General features: G+C 48.4%; 1 protein-coding gene across 4 annotated transcripts in view; it reads left to right on the top strand.

Annotated features, from left to right (window-relative positions):
- GRHL1 (grainyhead like transcription factor 1) overlaps positions 1 to 14,473 on the top strand; it is a 76,141-nt gene that overhangs the window by 19,051 nt on the left and 42,617 nt on the right. For all 4 annotated transcript variants that reach the window (XM_069605988.1, XM_069605987.1, XM_069605990.1 and 1 more), the window contains exons 7-8: positions 2,493 to 2,604; positions 3,275 to 3,369. In XM_069605988.1, coding sequence (XP_069462089.1) covers positions 2,493 to 2,604; positions 3,275 to 3,369 — 207 coding nt within the window. The remainder of the gene's footprint in view (positions 1 to 2,492; positions 2,605 to 3,274; positions 3,370 to 14,473) is intronic.

Below are 14,473 nucleotides of genomic sequence, written 5' to 3'. Positions count from 1 at the left end.
CCTCACAAAAAAAGGGTTGCGGGATCTTTCTCAAGAAAAGAAAGAAGGGTTCTCAAATAATATGTCAGGATGCAGTAGCTTTGGTACCCCTTCCCCATGTTTTGGACACGGGGTAGGATAGGAGCTTGAAGCACAGTACAGTCTTGGGCTTCTCCGGCATGAGACAACAGTTCTGATGGCAGCTCTCAGGACACACTCTTAGGCTTTTGTAGCACAAGATGAAAATTCAGCTTTTAACCCTCAAGGTCTCAGTTATCAGGGCCGTCGATGGCCAAGTCTTGTTTCACTTGAAAGTCTCTTGCCTTCGAGGACTTGACGTGTTCGAACAACAAAACAAAAGTTCCTTTAACAAATGAAAGTTCTTTCCCAATGTTCACTGGGTAATGGGTTCACCCCGGGTCCCCCTCTTCTGGGTGCTGACCCTTCTCAATCGTATTCTGAAATATTTCACAGTTCCTTTATCAATCAACTTTGGGTGACACCTTCACCCAAGGATCTCCCTTGGTCGGGCTCGGATCTCTGTTGCCTGTTGAAGGATTTATTTTCCCTTGGTTTCTCAAGTGTTTTCTCTCACTGTGGTATTCACTTCCCTTTCTCCCACACTGTTGGTAGATCAAAGTCATTCGATTGAACAGGGATTTTGCTTGACCCTCTGTATGACCACTTTGACCTATTTCACTGGTTCTCCTACAGCCTTGGTACATGTAGTTTCTCTCCTACAGGGCTCGACCAGAGTCTCTCGAATTAGCACCCACATGGTGCCGCTTTTTCTCTGCAGCTGGTCTCCCCTTCACATTTTTAACAATTCATTCAAAGTTCATCAGCTTTGATTCAAAACTTGCCACTTTCAAATTCTGACTCAACACAGCCCGATTCTTATCGGCTCTCCCCTCGACTCACCAGCTGTGATGAACCGCTTGGATGTTGGCTTTTTGGAGTCAAGCCGGTACCATAGGTGTGGGAGCTTCCCTCGCTCCTGCCTATCGGCATAGGCTTGACATCTGCTGCAGGACACTTGTGCTATTGTTCGCGGTCTAAGGCTCTCTTCCATGGGCCTGGGTCAAAAAGGGCAAGGGCACTTCTCTCCTTGCCACCCTCTCGATTCCTGCCTCCTTCTTTTGAACTGCCGCGTGATAGCTGTCTCATCGTGCTCTCTGCTGTACTCACCTTTCTCGTACTGTGCTCTCTAGCTCCACCTTTTATCTCTGTGGGGAAGGGAAGACGCCATCAAGTGTTTAATTCTGATCAATGGCCTGATTTTGCCTGACCCTTGTATTCGGACATGTCAGGTAAACGGCTCTGGTGTTAGTCCGTTGTCCTTTGTGTTGTGCGAAAGTGTTAGAGTTAGAAAGGGGGGCAGTGGTTTGGAATGTCCTCTGTGAGAGGATGGGGAAAAGGTGTAAAAGGAAGGGGATACCGGTCTCACCCGTCGGTGTCCCACTCACTGAGGACCACTCCCATCCAGGTGATCCTCCCTCACTGGTCCATCACCAGGAACTGGATCCAATAACGATGGCCATGTCCTGGCCTCCTGGATGACAGATCCCCTGGGGCCTAGCTAGGGAGACACCTTCAGGTTTCTCACAACAGGCATTCGGTGCAATTCAGTTTACTTGTTGATCATCAAAATACTCTTTTTGTGACATGCTTTGTAGGTTTTTGTTTTCAGTCTGTATCATTGCACCCTTGCAGGAGACCAACTGAAACCTTCACTTGACATCTATACCTCCTTCCGTCAACCCTATGCACCTAATCTCTTCTGCCACGCTCCTCCGTAGCCAATAACCTTTGGAGTGCGAGAAGCAGCATACTGGTAGTTTTTGCCTGGTTCATTGTTCAATTTGGGAAAGTGCACACTTTGTATGTAGTTCACAGATCATGAACTGCAGAATTGGCTTTGAAAATACAATAAATGTGACACCAGATGAATCATTTAATCTCCGGTTAAGCAAAGTAAAACAGTCCATTGGGTTTCTCAGCATACAAAAAAAGTAAGAGTGACGATAGTGGATATGGGCAAGTAGGCAGGGGTGTGCAACCTGTGGCCCTCCAGGTGTTTTGGACTACTACTCCCATGATCCTTCACCATTGGTTATGCTGGCCAGGGCTGATGGTAGTTGTAATCCGAAACATCTGGCGAGTCAAAAGTTGCAGACTCTTGGAGCAGAGAAACACCACCATAAACCACCATAAAATGTCCCTCTGTAGCACTGGTGCAAGGGCCATTTCTTTAGGAATTCTGCTAAAACAAAGAAAACAGAGCTACCATTATGCTTCATTCTAGTCTTTGTGACTAATGCTCCGCCCTCCCAGAGAAACGTATCCAGCAAAACCAACTGGCCCAGCCCCAACACTGACACGACACAGGCACACTCAGTTGTGATGCTGCTGTCCTGTATGTTTTTATCAAATGAATTTACCAGCAATGAAAGCTTCCTCTGGGTGAGTTTTGGCCCGGGTGAAAGTTGAAGGTGTTCTCTTGTTTTTTGCAGAGTGTTATCATGGTGGTTTTTGCCGAAGACAAAAGCCGCGAGGAGCAGCTCAGGCATTGGAAGTACTGGCATTCGCGGCAGCACACGGCCAAACAAAGATGCATTGACATAGGTAAGGCGCTCTCTCTCCTCTTTTTAATTACTGGTGTCAAACTTTAAACCTCGTTTTCTTTGGCGCTGCTCATGTTTTCTGTCGCAGAGCAATTTTGAAATAGGCCTTTCAGAAAGAAAAACGCGAGGTGCCCCAAGTTGTCCTGCTGCCAGCCTTGGAACCAAACCCGAGGCTTGCATGAAGCGGTTTCTCCGAATAAACCCCCAATACTAGGAAGCAAACTCACACTACTGTGCTCTCCTTCGGGCGCCCTACACCTGGAAACTTCTTTTCAGGACTTGCGCACAGAAACATCCACCTGTTTGCAGGCGAGCGGGCGGTGGCCAGTTTCCAAGCCCCAGCATGTGCAGGTGGAGTGCCACTCCTAGGCCTCTGCGCAGACATGTGGTACTGAAAAAAACGCACATGCATGCGGCTGTTTATGATTTAAGAATTCCTGTAGAGAGCCGGATCCTGTCACTTCTGAGTGCAGCGCATGCAGCTGCCAGGCTTGGCGTCTCTTGCCGTCCTTGTTTTGCCCCCCCCCCCCCCGTGCCCTGTTTTATGAGCAATTCCGGACTGGTGATGAAATTTCCAACCGAGATTTGAGTCAGTGCAGTTTTCTTAACCCTTGCAGGTCTGCCTCTCCGGCGTGCATTTTTGCTAACATTTTGTTTCTGTTTTCTTACAGCTGATTATAAGGAGAGCTTCAATACCATCAGCAACATCGAGGAGATCGCCTACAATGCCATCTCTTTCACCTGGGACATTAATGACGAGGGAAAGGTAGGCGGTCGACTTTTCTGAGACTGAGCTAAATGCGCACTCGGCAAAACAAGCACGCGAAAAACAGTGGGGGACATTTGACCCAAAGACTGTTGGAAACGTGTGCAGCAGCTATGCTGGTTCATGTGGCTGTCCGTGATTTTTTTTTTATTATTTTTTTTAATATATATCACAGCAACATTAAGAAAGTGGTATCCAGAATGATTTGCTGTATCAAATAAAATACAGACCTGAATCCCAGTTGATCTTGTGTTAAGGCAGCACATCCACAATGTAGTTAATATTCAGAAAAGGAGATACTTCTATAAATGCAAAAATAACCAGTTTCTTGACCCCCTCCCCCTTGCAGGAGTGGGCACTCCATTATCTAGTAATTGAAGCCCACCTTGCCCAGGCGGCAAGGGGCTGCCAGCCACCTGGAAGAGTTTGGCATGGGTTTATTTCAGCTACTGGAAGAACTCTACCATGTTTGAGTCCACAATTGGTTGAAATATATTTTAGTCCATGCCACTTGCACCGGTCATTGCATGTTTGGAGGGGGGGAGGGGAGCAAGAGGGGCAGCAGGCAAGTGAAGGAGCCTATTTGTGCAGGGGGCGGGGAGAGTGGGGGTGTTGTGTTTATGGATATCCTGTTCGTTTCTCAGTTCAGTTAGATTTCTAGAACCACAGTAATGGATAATGCCTGTTCCATCGTAAGTGCAGCTTTTGTGTTCCCTGAGAAGTTGCCAGAAATCCAGGCTTCTCTCTGCCGCGAAGCTCTCCCGGTTAAAGAGAATAATGGCCTCTGGCAATATTGGGCCTGAAAGGGAAAGTTAACATTTCTTAGGGCGGGTTCTTTGTTTGAACTTAAGGAGATCATTGCTTTTTTTGATCCCGATTCCGCACAAAGAATAGTGGTGAAAGTCCCAATTCATTCTTAAAACAACACTGAGACTTATCTACTGGGTTGGAGCGGGTCTGTGACAAAAGAGGCCTAGAAGGAGGCCAGGATTAAACGCCATGCCTCCGAAAGGGGGGTGCCTTGTGTGAGAGAGGTGGCGCTTTTCTCCTCTGCCAGGGTACGCGAGCACGGGATCAGCTGCACACTTCCTTGGTTTGTAAGATCAGAAAGCAGAACTTGGAGACTAGCGTTTGATTTCTCCTTGGCAGCGTCGAATGTTGTAAAAGTTAAGGATTAAGTAGAGAGGAATGTTATGGTGACTGGCTATTATTTGTGCCACTCCCGGTTGCTGCTAGCTTAGATTTATCTTTACCGGAGAGAAGGCCAAGTGACGCAGCACTCAAGAAGATTCCTCAAAGAGAACTCTGCCCAGATGCGTGGCCTAAGCTGAAGATGGTGGAACCCCGTTTTGCTCTTTTGGCTGTCCAATTCATGTGTGGTGGTGCACAGGGCATGATAGTAGACTGGGAGAATTAACACTGACCTTTTGGGTCCAGGATCGAGACCTGCTGAGTTCTAAGAACTGCCTTATGCACTGAATTAGGCATTCCTACACACCCAACCAATGCTGAGTCGCCTACCTTGCAATCCTCTGTAATCTAATGGCAGGATAACTGTTTTCATTATGTATTCACACGCTTTTGGGTCTGGCTAGAAAGATAGTTACTTCCTTTTGATGGTCCTCACGGGCAGATAATGAGCGGGATCACGAGTCACAAGATGGTAAGTCTTGAAGGGTTGCACGGAAGTCCTCAGATGTACATCATGCACTCTGCCTGCTTTTAGTTTGTTCCAGGCATGCGTATCCATAGAGATAGTTTGCTCTTTAACTGATCCCTCAATGATTGCCTCATTCGAAGCTTAGCTGCAAACCATGCCTGCACTGAATATACTGGCTTTCACGCTTTCCTCTGAGGCAAAGTTTGATTGTTGCTCCCTAGGAACAGGTGGGCCATTATGCTTTGCAACTGGAGGCCAGTCATGCCGGCTCATTAGTCCAATGCCAAGGTACTGCGCTGTCAAGGCATGATGTGTTCACTACAGTCTAACATAGCATTCCAGCAGTGGTAGGGCTAATTATTTGCAGAATGTCCTGCAAATCTGCATCTTTTGCGCAGATGTATTTATTTATTGTTTGCTTGTTAGGCGCTTGTACAATAAGAAATACTGTTTCAAAGCGCCCACAGGGTAAGGGAGGGAGCAGGAGTGGGAAATACGTACAAAATACATTAAAAACTCAATATAAAAGAGCAGTGGGGGGAAGAGGAAAGCAGGAGTGAGTATTCAGAACGTGCAGCACAGCAAGGGAGAGGCAGGGCTCAGTGCGGTAGAGCAGGTGCTCATGCGTGAGCCACAGATGAAGTGCTAGGAATGTTGGATGGTGATTGCTACACGGCCTGGAGCCGCGAGGGGTGTAAGTGCCAGCAATCAGGGCAGGGGGTGAAAGTGCACGTGCAGATAGGCAGGAGCTGGGCCGATTGGGTGCCAGAGGTCGGTGCCCTGAGGATGCATAAGGGCCCAGGAGACCAGTCGCAACTGTGGGATTAGCAGAGGAGAGAAGAGGGGAAGGAGGAGGTAAAGAGGAGAGTTTTAAGGAGCTTCTGGAATTTAAGATCCTGCTCAAGGCTGTTCCATAGGAGGGAGCCAGCTGAGGAAAGTGAACGACCACCTGCCCTCTGTTTAGCGAAACGCTTTACACACAGAGAGTTAGAGCCAGCGGAGCATAGTGGCCAGCAGTGAAAATCCATAGTGTTCGCAGACAAAGGGCCTGATCCACAGAAGTGGCTTTATAATCGTGCAATCCCATTGGAAAACACTGTGTGAATCAGGCCCTCAGACCTATGCCGGGTCAGTGAACACTTTTTCTGATTTTCCCTGCGTCAGAATCTAAAATGATGGCATTCAAACACTTCGCTTGACAGGGGCAGATTTTAAAAACATGGGAAAGGCGTTTATGTAATAGTTATTTATCCATTTTGATATGATGTGCAGCCCAGGTATTCTCCTCTCACGTGGCTGGCCACTCTGCCACCCACCCCAGATGAGCTGCGGGTGAGAAATGTGAAGGGCAACCTGCAATATAGAATGCAGGCGGGAGAGGGCCACAACCCTGAGCTCAGGGTGAAAAAACACGGCTCTGGGTGTAAGTCGCTGGTGTGGTTAACCCCTGAAAGTTTTACGAAAGCATTCACGTTGGACAGTCACGCTCTTCTGGGATTAAGTCAGTGACACCCCCCCACACACACACAACTCCTGTGAGTACTTATTCACTCCCGTAGGGAGTCCTCTATGGAGCCTGCAGCCCATGAGGGCCTTGCAATACTACATTTCACTGAGGTGTACATTTAGGGTCTGAAGTAGTAGTTTCTGTTACAGGAGTTCTTCTACACATCTCTGTGTCGGCGAAACACCCTCATCCTTGTCCAAAGGTGACCTCCAAGGTGAGAGAGGGGTCACAGACCGGCTAAACACTGCCTTTAGTCAGCATTTTCGACACTCACGATGCTCCCGGGATATAAATGGCCCTGTCAACCTAATCATACCCCCATTTCTGTAGCTTCAAGGGGGGACAGAAAGGACAGACAAAACTGAGGCGGCCTAATATCAACACAAGCAGCTGAGCTTGGATATAGGCGGCTGCAGTCTGCCGGATCTCCTTTCCTCACACTACAATAGTTAAAACCCACATCATTTTTTGCCAACTTAATTGTGCCTGGAGGCACACTTCCCAACGATTTTATTCATTGTATTAGTCAATTACCTCCGGGCCGGTTTTCTTGCCAGTAGCCGATCTCAGCATCTCCGCAGGTAATGATCCAAATCGCCTCTGACTATTCCTCATGAACATGATGCCACAGGTGTGCAGCGCGCTTCCCGGTATGTAATCCATGAGTGATGACTCCTCTAGAGGAAGAGACTGGTGGCAGTGCCCCAGTTGACATCCTCCCCTCTTCATGAAGCGGCCCACTCCCGCATCTCGCCAGTGATCCACTAAAACATATGCTTGGCCATCATGGCACAGGTAGCGTTCCGTTGTGTTAGTTGTGGGGTGATCTACAATAAGCAGTCAACGGTGCAATCCTTTCACTGCAAAGCTTGAGGGGAGCCTCTTGGCAACGACCTTCCACGGCGCCGTCCCTTCAGGAGAGTCCGTGCTCCTGGCTGCTTGAGTCGTCCAACAACTTGAGGGCCCAAGGTGGCCGCTCTTCTCAGCATTTGGGAGGCTTTGTTTTTTTAGCCTGCTCACCCCCTGTCCTTCCACGTTGAGCAATGTTGCTGATGCAGGACCCTGTATTAATGCCTGGGCAGTGGCAGCAGCAGCAAGGGCTCCAGGCAGAGGGGAGCCTGGGCCTGGAACAGGAAGCCACTCCCGTATAGGTCCAGAGAATGCAACAGCCCTATGAGGGCCACACATTCTCCTCCCCAGTCTCCCGGGTCCCCCACTAGCTGTCACCAGCGGTCACCCACACAGGGTCCATTGCTGCAGGATGCCAAGGGAGGTGTGATCTAGAAGCTATCTAGCGATAAATGATATGATATGATAGGTTATTTATAACGCGCTCATTACCCAGAGGTTCTAAGCGCGGACCCAGAGATCGGACCTGTGTTGCTCCGTGTCGTCTTGCTTCCAAGGCAAGCACGTTGCCCCTGGGCTATCCTCCCGAGACGGAAATGAGTTCCATAACACCCTTGCAACTCCATGGCCACATCCACCGCGTCACATGAGCTAACTGCCAAATCAACATTGCCACCCAACATTCTTGGGCCTGAAATGGGTTTCCAAAAAAGATATAATTAAACAATTGGTGTGCATGCTTGATAAAACTTGTGAGTAATATCGGGTACCCCCGGGACAGTCTGGGTTCAGATTGAGCCAAGGGCTACAGGGGGCTGGATACTAGCAGTATTTCTAGAGTGCAGGCACTCATCAGCACGTCATTCAAGAAAAAGGCATTTGGCCCACACCTGCCCTTAAACGAGTAATACAAAAACTTGAGAAGTTGTATGAAAAGCCGTAGAACCGGTAATGCCTGGTCTCAACCCTCATGTCATCAAACACAACATATTGATGGCACGAGCAGACATACCAGCAGCGACGTGCTCTAAGAATACTGTCATGGCGAGGACAGTACAGCAGGCAAACTGTAACTAACACTTACAATCAGCTCTGCTATCAAGCTCAAAGGAAATGCCTGGCTTGATTGAGTGCCAGAAAGGCCAACCGTGACTGGTAAAGTGCGTGTGTATCAAGGCCGCCATTCTAAATCCCAAACCGGTTCCAAAACAGAAATCTTTCTACGAAAGCGAGTGGAAGCTGCCATTACACTGCTCAGTTTTGTTGCATTTTAAAGCTAGGCAAGTGTTTGCTTTCCACGCTCTGTAGACCGAATCCTCAGTTTATTTATTTGTATAGCGCGCCAAGCACCCAGGCATCTGGGCGCATTACTAAGGTTACACAGGTGCATAGTTACATTGTCATTGTACATAAGCAGAAGGAAATACACAGAACAACACAGGAAAATAGTATGCAGTCAAGATTATGTACATATGAGAGGTTGTGTCGGCAAGGTGCAATAATTACAACAGTGCCGCAGTGAGAATACATAGTTAGGCGAGAAAGGTTAGTAGTGGGTTAGTCGGTTTCCTGGGAGGTGAGCCAGTTTTTAACTTTGATTCTGAATGTAGTTAATGCTAGTTCTGATCTTAGGTTAGTCCATATTTTGGAAGCAAGGACAGGGAAGTGCTTAGAAAGCCTTGTTTTCAAAAATCTCCTCTTTGTGATGGGCTCAACAATTTAGGAACACACTTGTGTTGGCTTTTGCTATCTGTGGCAATGACTTGCCAGAGTTCTCTATGCTTCAGAAAACTAGCGCATGCGCATGAAGCTTTCAATGTTTATGCTTCCAGCGAAAAAGAGCAGTCCTAGAACTGAATGATTCCCGATTCTCTTAACATTGGTTTCAACAGCATTTTCCTGCATAATCCATATTTTGGGCAAATAAAGTAAAGTGCATGAGTGACTCCAAAGATCCTGTGCAAAAGACGCAATTACCAGTGTTCCCGACAAAACCCTCAATTATTTGACCACCTTGAAGGAACACCCTTTGAGGGACTTCCAATTAAACGTGCTTGTATTATGAGGGTTCTCTGTTTACTAAATGGCGGCCAATTCAAGAACATTTGAGCATAGTTTGGAGCGTGACACATTCCAAGCAGCTGTTCCTTGATTTAACTGACTCCATCTCTTCTCTCTTATTCTGCTATTTAGCCCAAAAGTCACCAAAGCCTTTCTCTATGAGGGTTCTGATATTGATACAATAAAATATTGCAATTCTTTTGCAACTTGATGTATCCAAGGTATCGTCAAGTCTCCCCTCTACTGCCATGGACCGCTCTTGGAATCTTCTGTTAGTTTGGCTCTTTTTAATTCCCGCAAATGGATTTTAAAAAACTGCCATGAGACTCACATTTGAACGATCTTTCAAATAACTAACCCCGGTTCCATGTTAGCTGCATACTTTGGGGTAGGGTTTGGAAGACCCAATGGGCTTTTGCAGAATTGGTTTTGCACTACTTGAAGGAGGCACCACATTAAATGCCTGTGCACACAGGCCCTACCTTTGCCTCGTATATTATAAACATGAGCTTCATTGGCTGGGCATTGTATGTTTGTCCACATTGGGGGATTCTCCCTTCTCTGCTTAATTTGTTTATCCTACAAGGTTGTTTCTCAAAATGCATGACTGGGGACAAACTATAGATACACCTTACTCCGAGGTAATGATAACATTTCGGTGCTGAAATCAAATTCCGTTGGTGTAAAAGTGCAGTGGAATGACCCCCCTAGTAGGCTGGAAAACCAACACCATAGATGTGTTTGAAGTCAGTCTTGCAGTTTCTCGGCACTGTTAATCACAGAAAGTAGCATTCCCCTAAAGACAGAAACGCCTTGCTGTGCCTGGTCAGGTGCCCACTGCTGTTTCTCGCCCCCTGTGGAATCAGTGGGTTGTTACAGCGCGCCCCGAGCTCTTCCCTCCACAGACTGCAGGAACTCTTTCGGGCCCCATACTTGAAGCAGTCATTACATCGTCCATATGTGATGGAAACAGGCAGAGACTCCTAAGAGACACTGGGATTTGGAAACTGAATGACAAACAAGATGAACATGTTTGTGGCAACAGATTTTGTAGCAAATAGTTTTGCAATGATAAAAAGTCTGAATGTATGAATGCATTTGTAGAGCAGGCAGATCCACGAGTGCTTATTGCCATGGACGAGTATGCTCCTCCTTTTTGCATAGACTTGCATAATAGCCTGGCAGTTAAGGGGTTAAGCCATTGCTATAGTCTTTTCGTGTGGTGCACGCTGTCCTGCTAAATATCGGCCCGGCACTTGCTGTGGGTTCCGCTGTACTGCTAGCAGTCAGCTGGCGTGGGCCAAGCAGAGCAAGGACTCTGCCTATCCTCTTGCATCACACTTGGACCATGAAGCTGTCCATCATGGGAACACAGACGAAATGTAGTCTCCAAAAAATGGTTTTTTTCTTGCATAACCTTTATACTGTGGATAGACTGCGCCTGCACTTTCTGTTGCGTATACTTCCCAGCATGCAATCCTAAAACTAATTTGATATTCTATTGTATGAAGTATCTTCTGGAGACCCGTCCGCATAACTAGTGAGGCCCGTTCACTTAGAGAGCTTGGAACCGGAAACGGCACCAAATATCATTGCAAGTTATGACCAGTGTTTGGAATTCTGGTCCCAGTGGGCGGTGAGAGGGGTGAGTCCCAATGATGCTGCCTTGCTGTCTCTGCCTATGGGCATCTTCGCCCACAACCTACGGGCATATTTTATTGTCAAAATCGGTTGCATGTGAAAGGTTAAAGAGTAATTTTGCCTTACTCTTCTCTTCCACCCCCTTGCAAAATGTGGGCCCAGGGATGCGTCACTTTGGGCCCCTATTGTTTGCAAGGGCTCACTTAGGGCTTGATTCACAGAGCGTTTTCCAATGGAATAGCACCATTATAAAATGCTTCTGTGAATCAGGCCCTTAGTTTAAAAAAAAAAGCATACTTCTGAAACTGAGGTGTATTTGGGCATGATGCCATCGGTTTCTCTCAACGAGGGTAGGGTGTCCTCATGATGCCATCGGTTTCTCTCAACGAGGGTAGGGTGTCCTCATGATGCCATCGGTTTCCCTCAACGAGGGTAGGGTGTCCTCATGATGCCATCGGTTTCCCTCAATGATGGTCTACTCGCGTAGGTTTGTCCTCATGGTACCATCGGTTTGTCTCAATAATGGTCTACTCTGGTAGGGTGTCCTCATGGTGCCATCAGTTTGTCTCCATGATGGTAGGGTGTCCTCATGGTGCCGTCGGTTTCTCTCAATGAGGGTATGGTGTCCTCATGGTGCCATCGGTTTCTCTCAATGAAGGTCTACTCGGGCAGGGTGTCCTCATGGTGCCGTCAGTTTCTCTCAATGAAGGTGTACTCGGGCAGGGTGTCCTCATGGTGCTGTCGGTTTCCCTCAATGATGGTCTACTCGGGAAGGGTGTCCTCATGGTCCGTAGGTTTCTCTCAATGATGGTCTACTCGGGCAGGGTGTCCTCATGGTGCCGTCGGTTTCTCTCAATGATGGTCTACTCGGGTAGGGTGTCCTCATGGTGCTGGTAGTTTCTCTCAATCAGGTTCTACTCGGGCAGGGTCTCCTCATGGTGCCGTCGGTTTCTCTCAATGATGGTCTACTCGGGCAGGGTGTCCTCATGGTGCCGTCGGTTTCCCTCAATGATGGTCTACTCAGGAAGGGTGTCCTCATGGTGCCGTCGGTTTCTCTCAATGATGGTCTACTCGGGCAGGGTGTCCTCATGATGCCGTCGGTTTCTCTCAATGATGGTCTACTCGGGTAGGGTGTCCTCAGGGTGCTGTCGGTTTCTCTAAATGATGGTGTACTCGGGCAGGGTGTCCTCATGGTGCCGTTGGTTTCCCTCAATGATGGTCTACTCGGGAAGGGTGTCCTCATGGTGCTGTCGGTTTCTCTCAATGATGGTCTACTCGGGCAGGGTGTCCTCATGGTGCTGTCGGTTTCCCTCAATGATGGTCTACTCGGGAAGGGTGTCCTCATGGTGCTGTCGGTTTCTCTCAATGATGGTCTACTCGGGCAGGGTGTCCTCATGGTGCCGTCGGTTTCCCTCAATGATGGTCTACTCCGGAAGGGTGTCCTCATGGTGCTGTCGGTTTCTCTCAATGATGGTCTACTCGGGCAGGATGTCCTCATGGTGCCGTCGGTTTCCCTCAATGATGGTCTACTCCGGAAGGGTGTCCTCATGGTGCTGTCGGTTTCTCTCAATGATGGTCTACTCGGGCAGGGTGTCCTCATGGTGCCGTCGGTTTCCCTCAATGATGGTCTACTCAGACAGTGTCCTCATGGTGCATCGGTTTCTCTCAGTGAAGGTCTACTCGGACAGGGTGTCCTCATGGTGCATCGGTTTCTCTCAGTGAAGGTCTACTCGGGCAGGGTGTCCTCATGATGCCGTCGGTTTCTCTCAATGATGGTCTACTCGGGTAGGGTGTCCTCAGAGTGCTGTCGGTTTCTCTAAATGATGGTGTACTCGGGCAGGGTGTCCTCATGGTGCCGTTGGTTTCCCTCAATGATGGTCTACTCGGGAAGGGTGTCCTCATGGTGCTGTCGGTTTCTCTCAATGATGGTCTACTCGGGCAGGGTGTCCTCATGGCGCTGTCGGTTTCCCTCAATGATGGTCTACTCGGGAAGGGTGTCCTCATGGTGCTGTCGGTTTCTCTCAATGATGGTCTACTCGGGCAGGGTGTCCTCATGGTGCCGTCGGTTTCCCTCAATGATGGTCTACTCCGGAAGGGTGTCCTCATGGTGCTGTCGGTTTCTCTCAATGATGGTCTACTCGGGCAGGGTGTCCTCATGGTGCCGTCGGTTTCCCTCAATGATGGTCTACTCGGGCAGGGTGTCCTCATGGTGCCGTCGGTTTCCCTCAATGATGGTCTACTCAGACAGTGTCCTCATGGTGCATCGGTTTCTCTCAGTGAAGGTCTACTCGGACAGGGTGTCCTCATGGTGCATCGGTTTCTCTCAGTGAAGGTCTACTCGGACAGGGTGTCCTCATGGTGCATCGGTTTCTCTCAGTGAAGGTCTACTTGGACAGGGTGTCCTCATGGTGCATCGGTTTCTCTCAGTGAAGGTCTACTTGGACAGGGTGTCCTCATGGTGCTGTCGGTTTCTCTCAGTGATGGCTTACTCGGGTAGGGTTTCCCTCACGCTAGAAAAGGGAGAAAATCTGCCGCAGCAGGTAGCTGGGAATAATTTGACATCAGGAGTCATGCTTTGCATCGTCGGCATGGTAAACAGCACCTTGAAAAACAGGATACACCTATTGCTCACTTAAGTATGAGCTTTTGACTGACGTGAGGCCTACCCTTCCCTACCACTCCTCTTTTGTTAGGCACGGGTCGGCGGAGCAGCACCTGACGTTCCTGTAAGCGGGTCCGCCCGCGGGCTGCTAGCTGTCCCACACATACATGCACCAAAGCAGGTTGTGTTTTCCGTGCACCTCTCCATCCTCCCCTCCCTGTGAATGATTGCTGATTGCCTGGTTGCGTTCCAAAAAGAACGCGCCCAAACCCAGAAAAAAAGAGATTGACTAGATACTGGAAAGCCTCAGCGAAACTTCCCCAAAGGCATAAGGCGATGTCCCTTTCCTTCATGGTCTGGTTTCAGGGATTAATCTTCTCAGGAGCTGACATGTTTTGCAGCATTAATTCATCGAAAACTGAAGTGTACGCGCAGTTTACATGTCATTCTGCTGCTAGGGATGCAGAGGCCAAACCTGTGCCGCGAAGAATGAGGAACTGCAGGCAGAAAACTAGGTTACAGGTCCAGGGAGGAATCCTGCTCGGCAAGCTGAAGATGCTCGCCACCTTCTTGTGGTTGCTTTTTTTTCACAGGTAGTATTTTTAGGATGGGGTGTGGGTGAATGCTGCTCACTGCATGTCACTCAGAAGCCGCCCTACCTGTTATTGGAGTTTTTTTTTTGGTCTGTACATTCGTTGAAACGCATTCACTTGACACTTTTCGAAGTCTCTGATTAAACAAAACAAGTGTTAAATTTATCCTTTGGGACACATCGATTGAATAT

Source organism: Ambystoma mexicanum, chromosome 4p (assembly GCF_040938575.1).
Source record: "Ambystoma mexicanum isolate Mex_15411 chromosome 4p, UKY_AmexF1_1, whole genome shotgun sequence".
Lineage (NCBI taxonomy): Eukaryota > Metazoa > Chordata > Amphibia > Caudata > Ambystomatidae > Ambystoma > Ambystoma mexicanum.
The sequence above is the reverse complement of the archived record's forward strand: the minus strand, read 5'-3'. Positions and strand labels throughout refer to the sequence as shown.